Source organism: Bicyclus anynana, chromosome 18 (genome assembly GCF_947172395.1).
Source record: "Bicyclus anynana chromosome 18, ilBicAnyn1.1, whole genome shotgun sequence".
Classification (NCBI taxonomy): domain Eukaryota; kingdom Metazoa; phylum Arthropoda; class Insecta; order Lepidoptera; family Nymphalidae; genus Bicyclus; species Bicyclus anynana.
In genome coordinates, this window is record NC_069100.1 from 8,620,535 (window position 1) to 8,637,432 (window position 16,898).

Sequence of the window (16,898 nt, forward strand, 5' to 3'; positions counted from 1 at the left end):
AGAATATAAATATCGCAGTTGTACAAGACCATAAAAGTAAGTAGATATACCAGGGGCGTAGCTACCACCGTATCAATGATACGGGGCCCGTATTACAGGGGCCCCTTAAGTATGATAGTTCAAATTAAAAATGTTATCTATAATTTCTCTGACCCCCCCCCCCCCCCCTGCCTGCCCCCTTCAACTAATTTTGATACATGATCCCTAAGCTACGCCACTGAGATATACCCACCCAGGGTACTTAATAACTAATAGGTAGGTATTAATCTTACAACAATATTACTATATCTAAGGTATCAGCTCGAGAGTCCAACGAGCGATAGTAGTTTACTCCTGGATAATTTTATAGGATCGTTTGGAAAAATTGTTAAAAAAATATTTAGAAAAGAATGACAATAAATGCATAGGGATCAATGATGTTAAATACTGTTAGATGCGTTACTAGCGCATGAAAAATGAAACGCTCAAAAGAGGAAATTTATATACAACTCATATTATCATTGATAGGGATAAGTATACGTACACGCTTTCAATATATCTAAGCTCACATTTTGCTATCACTTGATTATATTCTTAGTCAAAATAATACAGCACCTAATATAGGTACATAATCTGTTTTGTATAAAATGTTTTCAATACAAACAAAAGATTAAGTATAAAAATATAATAGGAATTATAAGAATAAAACGCTGGCGGCTGTTACCCATTAATATAAAATTGTAAATAAAATAATGTTACAACATAAAACACTATCAAAACAAATTTTACTTTAAATATAAATCTTGTAAATATATAGCTTAGAAATGATAATAGAAAACTGTTATATATTCAGTTGTGTTGAATTTTATATGGCATATATTGCGGTTTTAAAGTGTAGGTAAGTACTTGGCGTTTGCTCTAACTATATTAATATGTAGGTACCTACTTATTTTTGAACTTTTCTGGGCAATAGTGTACTATTTTGTATTCTCCAGCATTGGTGGGTATATTCGTAATATATGCCCTTAAAGTATTGTATAATTAAAAAAATATTTCCTGATACAGTAACTTAATTTATAGTAATGAGATTTTGTTTGTGGTGTTTGAATGACAGAAAAGTCATGTTTTCATTTATAAATTAATATCAACTGCAAGGTAGAACGTCTGCATATAGAAACATCTTCACTTCGTCATCCTTACAATCCTTTAAAACCTTCAATATTTCGTCTCGATATGGTTGAGCAATATGAAACTGTTGTTCTTTCTGGAAAATATATTCCGCCAAAATATATGCCTCCACCGTGTCGGCCTCCAAAAGACCTTTCACTACAAAAGTAACAAAAATGTCTCTACTTTCAGTAAAATAGAAATAGTTTCTCAAATATTCATTCAAAGAACCTTTGTACAAGTCTATCACAGACTTGAAATATTTGTTTACGAGTTCCTTTATTTCATGTCCAACATAGTTGCCGAATATTCTGCCCACTATCTCTACAGCTTCGTTTCTATTTTTGGGTTCATCAAAGATGCTAGGTTTATGTTTAACCGCTTGCTTTATAGATTTATAATACAACATAGTCAAATGTATTTCTAAATAATAGGCGAAATACTCTTCCACGGGTAAAATTTTGTGCAATCTTTTGAGAATTGTTTCAAAAACTGGCATGCAATTAGCGTACTGCTCAGAAAGAAATACTTTACTGAATTTTAATGAAAATATGAAATCTTTTAGAAGTGTAAACAAATTCTTTTTAAATTCAGGCTTTAGCATTAAAACCTCAATGGCATCGAAAAAGGAGTCGCATACTTTCTCAATTACCTCACACTGTTCGCTTTCAGATTTACACAGAAGTAGGTGTTTCGCGATAATCCTGACATACATACATTTTTTATTGGTAGAGTCGTAATCATCTTGATCCTTCGAAAATGTATTTGGATCCAACTCAATTTCCATAAACTTATTGACTAAACCTCGCATGAATTGCTGATCAACGTCATATTGAATATTTTCTAATATACAGAGTTCAGGCATAGCTAACTTTTCATCAACTTTCATGTAAATATTAAACACTTGAACCCAATAATCCCCCAAGACATTTTTGGAAATTTTTATAGGGTCGGATAGCTTTCTCAGCAATGTCTGTTTCTGAAATAACTCTTTATTTTGAATTATCGTTTTAATAGCATACCATATTGATGGCAGGATATCGTCTTTTGATAAATAAAGTGAAAGGCCAACTTTTAATGCGGCTAAAGGACGCAAGGAGCAGAATGTGATGAAAGTTTCGGCTGCCCAAGGTGTATCTGCGGATAATCGCACTGCAATTCTAGCGGTTCTTCGCCACTCTAGTAGTTTCTTTATGAATCTTTCTTGATCAGATTTTCTACAAATTAAAGCTTTATTTGCAACTGCCTTAGCACCGATCCACTGCCAATCCAAAGCATCTATAACTACTGGAGGTTTACTAAAATGAGCATTAGCTCTGAGCCCAGTAGACATCACAAACTGCCATTTAGATTGCGGTTTTAGAAATTCGAAATCGGAAATACGCCGTAATAACTCCTCATTGGTTAAAAATGAGGACAACGGTCGTGCGAACCAACGTTTCGGAGTTGACAAAAATGCCTCTTCCAAAGCAATTCTATGCTTCTCAGCTAATCCTCCAGTTTCATTGAAATATATGTTAAGGGATCTTAAAAACCGATCGTGGTTTGGACGTTCTTTAGTGATTAATTCAGCGAAACTTTTACCATCCTTTAGCAATGACGTGTCATGACGTAAAGCGTTGATATAAGCAGCATTATTCTGTTGAAGAGCAAAAGTTTCACTAAAAAGCTCACGCCTTAATATTCTCGCTTTGTATAATCGTGAGACTAGATTTGAATCGGCTTTTACTGCTTTTAGTAGAGCTGTTTTTGCATTAGGTATTTCTTTCAGATTAACTTTATATTGGACAAGTGTGTCTAAAAATGCATTCGCATCCGAAGACAGTATAAGCGGAGGTAAACGTTTAGCGACTATCTTCTTTTCTTCAAGATTTAATTTGTATTCGGAAAATGTAGAGAATTGGCGGAGAAAGCCAGTAAGTAAAGCAGGTGATATTGGGACATCAGCTAATAAGTGACGTAAGACAACAGCATGAAGGCCTTCGCGGCATGTTGGGTCTGTTTCAGCTCCATCGAGACCTATGTCAACGCCAAATTGTAGCACTAATGACCAGACATTTTCAGGCAAACGCCAGGCAGAACCACGTTTTACGAGAGATCTAATAACTGCAGCCCGTAGCGTGGTTGGTTCATTCTTATGTCTTTCTACCAAAAGTTTTAGAAATTTATGTACTTGTTCTGGAACTCCTCCGCTTTTGCTGACAAGAACTAGCATCATATTGAGTCGACCTTCAGTAGTGCTTTCAGCTAATATTTTTTTTATTTAATTCGTAAAATGTTTGTTCAAAACCTATAAAACGATAACGGTTGAACAACTGGCCAAAAGGAGATTTTCCAGGGATCGGTTGAACATTGTGTTGCATTGCATAAAGACACTGATGTGACATTGCACATTTTTTCAAAATCCTCCCTTTAAGTATACCGGCACTCGAGTAATGATTTTCGTATTCACATAACTTATGTTGTACGTCTGTAAATAAATGTGCATTATCCTCGACATCTAGTTCTAGAGGTTTAGGTAATGGATATGGCCATTTTTTAACTTTACCATCAATGGCTTTATCAACAAACACTTTCTTCTTAAAAGAAGATCTTTCCTCTGATTTTAAACGTTTTATTAATGGCTCGACTTTCTTGTATGTAAACCAATACTCCAAATACTCTGCTCTGGCAAGTTTCAGAACAAGTTCTTTAGCTTGGTCACCAGTCATGTTAGCTGCAATAGTTTTCATGTGAAGTACATACACTACATATAATTCACTCTTAGCATCAAATCTATTTCTGTAATTTTTCATTATATACTCTGTAATTGATGAACTGAATGCATCAAATGAGTTTGAGTCAAAATATTTTTCAACAGTGTCTAAAAATACATTGCCAACACTCTTCAATACACTTTTGATACAATTGAAGTATTTTGATGCATTACTTGTGTATTTTGTAAGCGCAGCTTGGTTATTTGGTAAAATCTCAAAGTAAAGTTTGCACGCTGAAGGACAGACTTCAAAAACAATTTTCAACTGTTTGTATGTCAATTTATCTATTAAATTTGGGAATTCACTTGTAATAAATTCACTGGAACAGTGCCAGAAGAAGTTAAATGCATCCTCAAAGCTAGATCTGTAATAGTTATAAAACATCTGGCACCTTTCCTTGTCTTTCAAATTTAACTGTATAAAATGCTTCATTTTATTTACAGCTGGTTGGATCATTTCTGGATATAAAGTACTTTCGAGATACGAAGGTTTTATGATGTCACTATATTGGTTTTCTAAAATCCAGAGACATTTCAATGATCTGCTGACATACAACATATCATTGCTTTTTAAATTATCTAATATATATTCAACATTTCTATGTTTTGAAGCAAGATCGATTTTGAATATTCGATCAATGGGTAAAGTTTCTGGCAATATTGCTATGTCTTTAAATGAGAGATTTCTTTTGTAAGACTCATTAACAAAGTTGTTCAGGTAACGATGTTTCTCTCGGAGATTTGATCCCGGTAATGTTATTGGGAACTGCACATTCATCTAAAAGCAAAAAAATAATAATTAATAATAACAATAATCTTCAATAACATGTATCTGCATTGGAATAGCGTGGTGTATACGGATGCCTGTCGTGTAGTAGGCCGTATAAATAGGCTGATAACGATGATGAATGACATAAACAAAAAACCATTCTAGAAATATATGAATAAAGAAGATTAAAATTGAGCATTTGGTTATATTTATGAGTGATTATGTATGGGTGGTAGTATGAGTGAGTGGTATATGGGTGTAATTGAACTATGGTGTTGCAATATGGGTTTATGCATATTTAAATAGTTAAAATATATTTAGAATAGTAAAAGCGAAAAACACATACACGTTTTAAATAAGCTTACCTTTTTTTGTCGCTTGATTATATTCGACTAATTTGCGTGCAGCCCTTTTTTTTTAAAGAATATCTGCCATATCTTGTTTTAATATGACTATAATCTCATTCCCCTCCAACTACTCGTAGTCCGAAAAACTGTGTTGGAAGTGGCAATGGATACAAAAATAGTCCAGTGGACGTCTATAGAACCACGACCTCTCTATGAAGATGCCGGCCCCTTTACCGTTGAGCTATTGAGGCTACACACAAAAAAATCATTTCACATCATATGCACAACAACGTTACAACAATAACATACAACAGTAGCAAAATAAATGTTAGTTTTAATAAACATATTCTAAATAAAAAGCTTACAAATAGTAAAAAAATTGTACCTGTATCGGATTTGATACTGCACTATTATGATATACAAGATACTTGGCGTTAGCATATTTACGTAGTTGGAATTATGTTATGAAATTTTCAATAGTAGGTTTATTTAATATTTTTTTATACATACATATAAATAAATTATTTCCTTTTATATAATTTGCCTTAACTAGTTATTAAGAAAAGATTTTATTTTATTAAAAATTAGATATAAAAATAAAATGAGATTTTATTGTTTCCAACTTTTAAGTCATGCTTTCGTTTTTCAAATAATATCAACTGCAAGGTATTGACAGAACGTCTGCATATAGAAACATCTTTACTTCGTCATCTTTACAATTCTTTAAAATCTTCAATATTTCATCTCGATGTGGTTGCGAAATATGAAACTGTTGTTCTTTCTGGAAAATATATTCCGCCAAAATATACGCCTCCGTCGTGTTGGTCTTCAAAAGACCTTTCACTACAAAAGTCATCAACACTTCTCTACTTTCATTAAAATGGAAATAGTTTCTCAAATAATCATTCAAAGGACCTTTGTACAAGTCTATCACTGACTTGAAATATTTGTTTACGAGTTCCTTTATTTCATGTCCAACATAGTTGCCGAATATTCTGCCCACTATTTCTATAGCTTCGTTTCTATTTTTGGGTTCATTAAAATTGCCAGGTTTATTTTTAACCGCTTGCTTTATAGATTTATAATACAACATAGTCAAATGTATTTCTACATAATTAGCGAAATACTCTTCCATGGGTAAAATTTTGTGCAATCTTTTGAGAATTGCTTCAAAAACTGGCATGCAATTAGCGTACTGCTCAGAAAGAAATACTTTACTGAATTTCAATGAGAATATGAAATCTTTTAAAAGTTTAATCAAATTCTTTTTAAATTCTGGCTTTTGCATTAAAACCTCAATGGCATCGAAAAAGGAGTCGCATACTTTGTCAATTACCTCAGACTGTTCGTTTTCAGATTTACACAGAAGCAGGTGTTTCGCGATGATCCTGACATACATACATTTTTTATTGGTAGAGTCGTAATCATCCTCATCCTTGGAAAATGTATTTGGATCTAATTCAGTTTCTATAAACTTATTGACTAAACCTCGCATGAATTGCTGATCAACGTCATTTTGAATATTTTCTAATGTACAAAGCACAGGCATAGCTAACTTTTCATCAATTTTCATGTAAATATTAAACACTTGAACCCAATAATCCGCCACGACGTTTTTGGAAATTTTTTTTGGGTCGGATAGCTTTCTTAGCAATCTCTGTTTCTGAGATAAGTCTTTATTTTGAATTATCGTTTTAATAGCATACCATATTGAAGGCTGGATATCGTCTTTTGATAAATAAAGTGTAAGGCCTACTTTTAATGCGGCTAAAGGACGCAAGGAGCAGAAAGTGATGAACGTTTCGGCTGCCCAAGGTGTCTCGGCAGATAATCGCACTGCAATTCTAGCGGAGCGCCGCCACACTAGTAATTTCTTTATGTATCTTTCTTGATCAGATTTTCTACAAATTAAAGCTTTATTTGCAATTGCCTTAGCACCGATCCATTGCCAATCCAAATAATCTATAACTACTGGAGATTTACTGAAATGAGCATTAGCTCTGAGCCCAGTAGACATCACAACCTGCCATTTAGATTGCGGTTTTAGCACTTCGAAATCGGAAATACGCCGTAATAACTCCTCATTGGTTAAAAACGAGGACAACGGCCGTGGGAACCAATATTTCGGAGTTAACAAAAATGCCTCTTCCAGTGCAATTCTGTGCTTCTCAGCTAATCCTCCAGATTCACTGAAATATATGTTAAGAGATTTTAAAAACCAATCGTGGTTTGGACGTTCTTTAGTAATTAATTCAGCGAAACTTTTACCATCCTTTAAAGGAGATGTGTCATGGCGTAAAGCATTGATATACGCAGCATTATGCTGTTTAAGAGCAAAAGTTTCAATAAAAAGCTCACGCCTCAATATTCTCGCTTTGTATAATCGTGAGACTAGATTTGAATCGGTTTTTGCCGCTTTTAGTAATGCTGTTTTTGCATTAGGTATTTCTTTTAAATTAACTTTATATTGGACAAGTGTGTCTAAAAATGCATTCGCATCTGAAGACAGTATAAGCGGAGGTAAACGTTTAGCGACTAACTTCTTTTCTTCAAGATTTAATTTGTATTCGGTAAATGTAGAGAATTGGCGGAGAAAGCCAGTAAGTAAAGCAGGTGATATTTGGGCATCAGCTAATAAGTGACGTAAGACAACAGCATGAAGGCCTTCGCGGCATGTTGGGTCTGTTTCAGCTCCATCGAGACCTATGTCAACGCCAAATTGTAGCACTAACGACCAGACATTTTCAGGCAAACGCCAGGCAGAACCACGTTTTACGAGAGATCTAATAACTGCAGCCCGTAGCGTGGTTGGTTCATTCTTATGTCTTTCTACCATTAGCTTTAGAAATTTCTCTACTTGTTCTGGAACTCCTCCACTTTTGCTGACAAGAACTAGCATCATATTGAGTCGACCTTCAATAGTGCTTTCAGCTAACAAATTTTTGTTTAATTCGTAGAATGTCTGTTCAAAACCTATAAAGCGATATCTGTTAAACAATTGGTCCAAAGGAGATTTCCCAGGAATTGTTTCAACACAATCCATTACATAACTACACTCATATGACATTGCACATTTTTTCATAACCCTCCGTTTAAGCATACCGGCACCCAAGTAATGGTTTTCGTATTCATATGGCTCATGCTGTACGTCTGTAAATACATGTGATTCATCCTCGATTTTTAGTACTAGAGGTTTAGGTAATGGATATCGCCATTCTTTAACTTTACCATCAATGGCTTTATCAACAAACACTTGCTTCTTAAAAGAAGACCGTTCCTCTGATTTTAAACGTTTTATTAATGGCTCAACTTTCTTGTATGTAAACCAATACTCCAAATACTCTGCTCTGGCAAGTTTCAGAACAAGTTCTTTAGCTTGGTCACCAGTCATGTTAGCTGCAATAGTTTTCATGTGAAGTACATAAGCTACATATAATTCACTCTTAGCATCAAATCTATTTCTGTAATTTTTCATTATATACTCTGTAATTGATGAACTGAATGCATCAAATGAGTTTGAGTCAAAATATTTTTCAACAATGTCTAAAAATACATTGCCATCACTCTTCAATACACTTTTGATACAATTGAAGTATTTTGATGCATTACTTGTGTATTTTGTAAGCGCAGCTTGGTTATTTGGTAAAATCTCAAAGTAAAGTTTGGACACTGAAGGACAGACCTCGAAAACAATTTTCAACTGTTTATATGACAATTTATCTATTATATTTGGCAATTCACTTTTAATAAATTCACTAGAACAGTGCCAGAAAAAATTGAATGCATCCTCAAAATTAGATCTGTAATAGTTATAAAATATCTGGCACCTTTCCTTGTCTTTTAAATTTAACCATATAAAATGCTTCATTTTATTTACAGCTGGTTGTATCATTTCTGGATATAAAGTACTCTCAAGATACGAAGGTTTTATGATGTCACTATATTGGTTATCTAAAATCCAGAGACATTTCAATGATCTGCTGACATACAACATATCATTTCTTTTTAGATTATCTAATATGTATTCAACATTTCTATGTTTGGAAGCAAGGTCGATTTTGAATATTCGATCAATAGGTGAAGTTTCTGGCAATATTGCTATCTCTTGAAATGAGAGATTTCTTTTGTAAGTCTCATTAACAAAGTTGTTCAGGTAACGATGTTTCTCTCGGAGATTTGATCCCGGTAATGTTATTGGGAACTGCAGATCCATCTAAAAGCAAAATAAGAATTACTAATATTATTAATCTTTAATATTATTTATCCATACATATTATGTACCCATCAACCTGCATTGGTGCAGCGAGGTGAGTATAAGCTCATATCCCCTCTCCTAAAAACAGGCTGATAACGATAATGAATGATAAAAATAAAAAAACCACTACAAAAATGTATGAACCAAGAAGTTAACTTCAAAACAGTTGGATCAATATTTGTGAATATTTTGTGTATGTTTGAGGGAGTGGTTTACAGTGGTTGGTGGATATAATTTAACTAAAATAGTGGTGTTCGGATTTGAATTTGTGTATATTTAATTTGTTAAAATATATTTAAAATGGTAAAAATGGCTAACTTCACCCTACACGTTTTGAATTAAATATATACTTAGACAAATTAACATGCAACTCTAAGTGTTCGTTTTAGGGCTCCGAACACATATAGTACAAAAACGGAACTCTTGTAATATTACTCGCGCACGTTTTAATTTATAAAACCATATCCTTTTTTTTAATATGACCAATATGCTCATTTCCCACCAACTAGACGGAAAAGACTGTGCTAGAAGACGACAATAAACCAGCGGGCGGGGATAGAGCCACAACCTCTTGGTGAAGTCTGGCCCCTTTACTACCGACTTATTCAGGCACAATAAGTCGGCAGTAAACAGACTTATTGAGGCACAACAATATAATACACAACAATTCATTACACTTCATATGCACAACAATGTTACAACAACATACAACAGTAACAAAATAAATGTTAGTTTAAATAAACATATTCCAAAATATAACGCTTACAGATAGTAAAAATTGTACCTGTATTGGATTTGATATTGCACTAATATGCAACATATTTTGTAAGCCGTAGGTTTACAATATACTTGGCATATGTATATTTATGTAGTTGGGTTTCGTTATAAAATTTTCAGTAGAAGGTACGTATAGGTACCTAGTTGTATCAATATTTTTTATTCATATAATAAATTATTTCCTTTTACGTGAATTTTAATATCTAGATATAAAATGAGATTTCATTGTTTCCAACTTTCAAGTCACATTTTCATTTTCTTGTAGGTAAAATATCAATTAAATGGTTTCGACAGAACGTCTGCATAAAGAAACATCTTTACTTCGTCATCTTTACAATACTTCAAAACCTTCAATAATTCATCTCGATGTGTTTCCGAAACATGAAACTGTTCTGCCTGGAAAATATATTCCTCCAAAACATTCGCCTCCGTCGTGTCGACCTCCAAAAGCCCTTTCACTACATAAGTAATCAAAAATTTTCTGCTTTCATTAAAACGGTAATGATTACTAAAATAATCATTCAAAGGACCTTTGTACAAGTCTATCACAGACTTAAAATATTTATTTATGAGTTCCTTTATTTCATATCCAATGTAGTTGCCGAATATTCTGCCCACTATCTCTACAGCTTCGTTTCTATATGTGGGTTCATCAAAGCTACCAGGTTTATATTTAATCGCTTGCTTTATAGATTTATATATTATATAAATCTATAAGGGATGGATGAAATGGCGACAGGTCTCAGGTGTACTATGTGACCCGCGAATGCCTCTTAGACTTAAGGGTAAAATATACAAAACGGTTGTAAGACCTGTCGTGCTGTATGGATCAGAATGTTGGGCGGTGAAAGGGATGGATAGTAAACGAATGCATGTGAACGAAATGCGTATGTTGAGATGGATGTGTGGTGTGACAAGAATAGATAAAATAAGGAATGAGTATATAAGAGGAAGTCTGAAGGTGGCGCCAGTGACAGAAAAATTGAGGAGTAGAAGGTTAGCTTGGTATGGACATGTAATGCGTAGAGAGGAAAGTCATATTACTAGAAAAATGTTGAATGTGCAAGTGGAAGGTCATAAGAGGAGAGGAAGGCCAAAGAAGAGATGGTTGGATTGTGTGAAAGAGGACATGTGTGTAAAAGGAGTGGATGATGAGTTGACGAGTAATAGAAACGAATGGAAAAGATTGACATATTTTTCCGACCCCACTTAAGTGGGATAAGGGTAAGGAGATGATGATGATGATTATATAAATCAATAAAGCAAGCGATATAAAATATATATATATTATATTTTATAGAATTAAATGCATTTCTACATAATTAGCAAAACACTGTTCCATAGGTAAAATATTCTTCAATCTTTCGAGAATAATTTCAAAGACTGGCATGCAATTAGCGTACTGCTCAGAAAGAAATACTTTATTGAATTTTAACGAGAATATGAACTCTTTATAAAGTTTAATCAAAGTAGTTTTTAACTCTGGCTCTTGCAATAAAACTTCAATGGCATCAAAAAACGATTCACCTACTTCCTCAATTACCTCAGACTGTTTGTTTTCAGATTTACACAAAAGTAGGTGTTTCGCAATGATCCTGACATACATACATTTTTTTTCAATAGAGTCGTAATCTTCCTCGTCCTTGGAAAATGTATTTGGATCCAATTCAGTTTCTATAAAGTTATTGACAATACCTCTTATAAATTGCTGATCAATGTCATATTGTATGTTCTCTAATGTACAAAGCACAGGCATAGCTAACTTTTCATCAATTTTCATGTAAATATTAAACACTTGAACCCAATAATCTGCCAAGATGTTTTTGGAATTTTTTTTTAGGGTAGGCGGAGCGCCGCCACTCTAGCAGTTTCTTTATGTATTTTTCTTGATCAGATTTTCTACAAATTAAAGCTTTATTTGCAACTGCCTTAGCACCGATCCATTGCCAATTCAAAGAATCTATATCTACTGGAAGTCTACTGAAGTGAGCATTAGCTCTGAGCCCGGTAGACATCTCAACCTGCCATTTAGATTGCGGTTTTACGAATTGAAATTCCGAAATACGGCGTAACAACTCCTCATTGGTTAAAAATGAGGACAATGGACGTGCAAACCAATATCTCGGAGTTGACAAAAATGCCTCTTCCAATGCAATTCTGTGCTTCTCAGCTAATCCTCCAGATTCACTGAAATATATTGTAAGGGATCTTAAAAACCGATCGTGGTTTGGACGTTCTTTAGTAATTAATTCAGCGAAACTTTTACCATCCTTTAAAGGAGATGTGTCATGGCGTAAAGCATTGATATACGCAGCATTATTCTGTTTAAGAGCAAAAGTTTCAATAAAAAGCTCACGCCTCAATATTCTCGCTTTGTATAATCGTGAGACTAGATTTGAATCGGTTTTTGCCGCTTTTAGTAGAGCTGTTATTGCATTAGGTATTTCTTTTAAATTAACTTTATATTGGACAAGTGTGTCAAAAATGCATTCGCATCTGAAGACAGTATAAGCGGAGGTAAACGTTTAGCGACTAACTTCTTTTCTTCAAGATTTAATTTGTATTCGGTAAATGTAGAGAATTGACGGAGAAAGCCAGTAAGTAAAGCAGGTGATATTTGGACATCAGCTAATAAGTGACGTAAGACAACAGCATGAAGGCCTTCGCGGCATGTTGGGTCTGTTTCAGCTCCATCGAGACCTATGTCAACGCCAAATTGTAGCACTAACGACCAGACATTTTCAGGCAAACGCCAGGCAGAACCACGTTTTACGAGAGATCTAATAACTGCAGCCCGTAGCGTGGTTGGTTCATTCTTATGTCTTTCTACCATTAGCTTTAGAAATTTCTCTACTTGTTCTGGAACTCCTCCGCTTTTGCTGACAAGAACTAGCATAATATTGAGTCGACCTTCAGTAGTGCTTTCAGCTAACAAATTTTTATTGTGTACAAATGTTTGTTCAAAACCTATAAAACGATAACGGTTGAACAACTGGTTCAATGGAGATTTCCATGGGTCACAAGTAGCTGCATAGTCACAAACTAAATTGTACTCATGAGCGAACAAATCACATTTTTCCATTACTTGTGGTTTGAGCATGCCAGCACCGAAGTAATGATTCGTAAGGTATTCGATTTCGTATTTACATGGCTCACGCTGTATGTCTTTAAATACATGGGCTTTATCCTCGACTTTTAGAACTAATGGTTTAGGTAATGGGTATGGCCAGTCTTTGACTTTACAATCAATCGCTTTATCAACAAACACTTGCTTTTTAAAAGAAGACCTTTCCTCTGATTTCAAGCGTTTTATTAATGGTTCAACCTTCTTGTATGTAAACCAATTTTCCAAATACTCAGCTCTGGCAAGTTTCAGAACAAGTTCTTTGGCTTGTTCACCAGTCAAGTTAGCTGCAATAGTTTTCATGTAAAGTACATAAGCTACATATAATTCACTCTTAGCATCAAATCTAATTCTGTAATTTTTCATTATATACTCTGTAATTGATGGACTGAATGCATCAAATAAGTTTGAGTGGAAATATTTTTCAACAATATCTAAAAACACATTGCCATCACTCTTCAATACACTTTTGATAGTGCAGCAAGGTTGTTAGGTAAAATCTCAAAGTAAAGTTTGCATGCTGAAGGACAGACATCAAAAACTATTTTCAACTGTTTGAATGACAATTTATCCATTACATTTGGAAATTCATTTGTTATAAATTGACTGGAACAGTGCCAGAAAAAGTTAAATGCATCCTCAAAGTTAGATCTATATAATAGTTATAAAACATCTGGCACCTTTCTTTATCTTTTAAATTTAACTGTATAAAACGCTTCATTTTATTGACAGCTGGTTGGATCATTTCTGGATATAAAGTACTCTCAAGATGCAATGATTTAACGACGTCACTATATTGGTTTTCTAAAATCCAAAGACATTTTAATGATCTACTGACATACAACATATCATTGTTTTTAAGATTATCTATTATGTATTCAATGTTTCTATGTTTTGAAGCAAGATCTATTTTGAAAATTCAATCAATAGGTGAAGTTTCTGGTTGAATTATGATGTCTTGAAAAGGGACATTTCTTTCGTAAGTCTCATTAACCAAGTCATTCAGGTAACGATGTTTCTCTTGGAGATTTGATCCCAGTAATGTTATCGGTAACTGCACACCCATCTTAAAGCAAAATATATAATAACTATAACACCATCAATAATCTTCAACAACATATATGTATGTACTTAAGACAGTTTAAGTTCCATAAGGTCTCTCCTATGGAGCTAGCTGGCCTGTAATGGGCCGTAAAAATAGCCTGATAATGATGATGAATAATATTAATAAAACTCCACTCCAGAAATGTTATTATCTAATAATTGTCAGAACAGTTCACACAATAATACTTGTTGTGTCTGTTTTATGATAGTATATTATAACATTAAGAATTAAATTAATGATATATATAAACATCCTAGATATATAGATATATAATTATAGAGAAATTATTGCTTTTACCCTTATAGTTGAAAACTCGACAGTTTGTTGAAAAGTTGATATACTACAACAATTAATTACAGAAAATTACAAGGTTAAGCCGGGATTTGTGTCAACATGGTTAGCAAAACCAAGTAAGTAATGTTTTGTAACTTCTTCTCTACATGTGATGGGATCAGCAGGGTATTATTGATTAAAAGCTGCTCAAAACTGAACGGACTATAATTACAAGAATTCAGTAACAACTTTAATTGACTTTTAAGTCCAACATTAAAAGAAAGACCATTAAAGCAGAAACATGGCAAAGAAACTTTGTTATGACAATGCTAGGCCAAATGTTAGCTTACTTGCTAAATGCTAACTGAAAACGCCAAAATGGGCAAATTCTACCCTTGGAATTCACAAGACATCTCACTTTCCAATGAAATACATATTCCGGTCCCTATTCATACAAACCCAAAAGTGGGTTGATTCATAGAAACCCTCAAATGATGAATAGGTTCTGAAATTCATATGCTGCTTAAAAGACTGCTCTCTAGTGGTAAAAAATACTTTCAGTTAATTAATATTATAATACCTTAGCCTTTTAATAAAGCATTTGTTTTATCAAAAAACAGCAGGAACTTATCCAAGGTCCTAATATAAAAAATAACAATGTATAGATACATTCTTAGGTGACAAAATAAAAAACAAATAAAGTGTAAACTACTTGTAACGTCACTTTTACACAATTTAACAACAAACTTGCTAAAGTATTTTTTCAGACTGATATTCAGCAGTGGCATTATTAATTTTCCTCTTTTTCCTACGTCACATTCACTGAACCATACAATTTTTTTATTACATTCGCAATTTTGGCAAAACTTGCAAGTTAACTTTTAAATTTGCAGATATATCACTTTCAGGAGTTAGATCTGCAAATAACAAAATATTTAGCCGGGAATAAAGGAATAGGGTCACAATTTTTTCAATCTGTAAATAGTGAAAATGCAAATAAAGGCAGCGCATATAAGGAGCTCTTACTGTATTTATTGATGACATGGTGATATAGAATTAAAGCTGACTATAGTAAGTGTATGAGTTTTAATCAACAATCATTTTCGGCCAGGTTCCAGGTAGAAATCAAATCAAAACCACCGTCACAGGGGAGTATAATATGTAGGTACTACTTTGTGGGTAGATAATTCACCCGTATTACAAAAATTAAAAAAAGAGTGTAGGTGTATAGTTGAGAACTTCTTAAGGGCGTGTGGGGGCCGTGGATGGATAAATACTACAGTTCGTTTCATGTAGAAAGTTTGCTGCGATTCATGATAATAGTACATATTATGAGCGTCATACATTCGACTGTCACCGTACCCGTATCTGAAAAACACTCTGAACTTAAAGTGTTTTTCAGATAGCATAACACAAATAATAACTACTAAGATTGTGTTTTGAATAAGAAGTAGGTTCAACAAACAGTACAATAAATCATATTTCTTTCTTACTTACCTCTACAGTTCACGTGTCTTCAATTCCTGTTGTTCCTTATTTTTGTTAAGCTTTTTGAAATTTGTTTCAAGAATAGAAAATGTTTCTATTTATTACGGAACTTAAATTTCTGCGTCGTGATTGTGGGTGTGGTCATGTGGTGCACTTCTACCTAATTTCTATAAATAGTAACGCGTCAGATCAGACCCAGACGGTCAGAATGAATCAGAATAATCCTAATTCCTAGGTATTTCTATTTTCCTACCTTTTCTACTTCGTGGATGGTGGATACTGGATAGTTGGTACTTGTTTGAAAATTGAAATGAAAAATTATTTTATGACACATACACAAATGTCAAATGTTGAGGTTTGACAGTTGACACCTTCACATTTGACAACCGTGAGTAAACTTGCTGTCAGTTTGACGCACCACGCAAAGGGATTGCGTACGATTGTAATGCTTTGATCCTAAACTTGAGAATCGATTTTTTTTTTATTGAGAAAGAATACATTAAGGAACTTAGTCTAACTTATCCTAATATCTATACACCTGAAATGGTGGCAAAAATACTGGCTGCATTTTCGCGCTGGACAGCCAGACTGATCCGATCCCTTCTAAAGGGTTCGATTTACATGTTTTAAAGATTACACAGGGTGCTCGGAAGTATTACTACAATACTACCTACAATACTAGGATAATATTCTTTATGGAAAATTAATTAAAATATTCATTTTATAACACATTTTCATTTTAGAACACATGTTTCTGAAGTAGCCTCCACTACCACTACGATTGCGTATTTTAAAATGATTCATATTGTAAGAGGCGTCCATAACTTAATGGTATTGAATTAAAGTCCAACTTCTCATG

The 16,898-nt window shown here is 33.7% G+C and overlaps 2 protein-coding genes across 6 annotated transcripts; both read right to left on the reverse strand.

The window, feature by feature from the left end:
* Position 1: 1 nt before the first annotated feature.
* LOC112055789 (uncharacterized) lies at positions 2 to 16,395 on the reverse strand. Of its 5 annotated transcripts, none has more exons than XM_052886902.1 (4): positions 16,293 to 16,395; positions 5,403 to 9,230; positions 5,036 to 5,267; positions 2 to 4,679 (listed from the first exon to the last, which is right to left on the reverse strand). In XM_052886902.1, the coding sequence occupies exons 1-2, from the start codon at positions 16,371 to 16,373 to the stop codon at positions 5,673 to 5,675; spliced, it is 3,639 nt and encodes a 1,212-aa protein (XP_052742862.1). In that variant the 5' UTR covers positions 16,374 to 16,395; the 3' UTR covers positions 2 to 4,679; positions 5,036 to 5,267; positions 5,403 to 5,672. The 5 variants fall into 5 exon arrangements, with proteins under 5 accessions (XP_052742862.1, XP_052742864.1, XP_023951763.2 ...); XM_052886904.1 differs by adding an exon at positions 16,049 to 16,206 and having other exon boundaries at positions 5,036 to 9,230; positions 16,293 to 16,388; XM_024095995.2 differs by lacking the exon at positions 5,036 to 5,267.
* Positions 12,389 to 16,014, reverse strand: LOC128198948 (uncharacterized). Its single transcript, XM_052886926.1, has one exon. The coding sequence runs from the start codon at positions 13,537 to 13,539 to the stop codon at positions 12,499 to 12,501; it is 1,041 nt and encodes a 346-aa protein (XP_052742886.1). The 5' UTR covers positions 13,540 to 16,014; the 3' UTR covers positions 12,389 to 12,498.
* Positions 16,396 to 16,898: the final 503 nt, after the last annotated feature.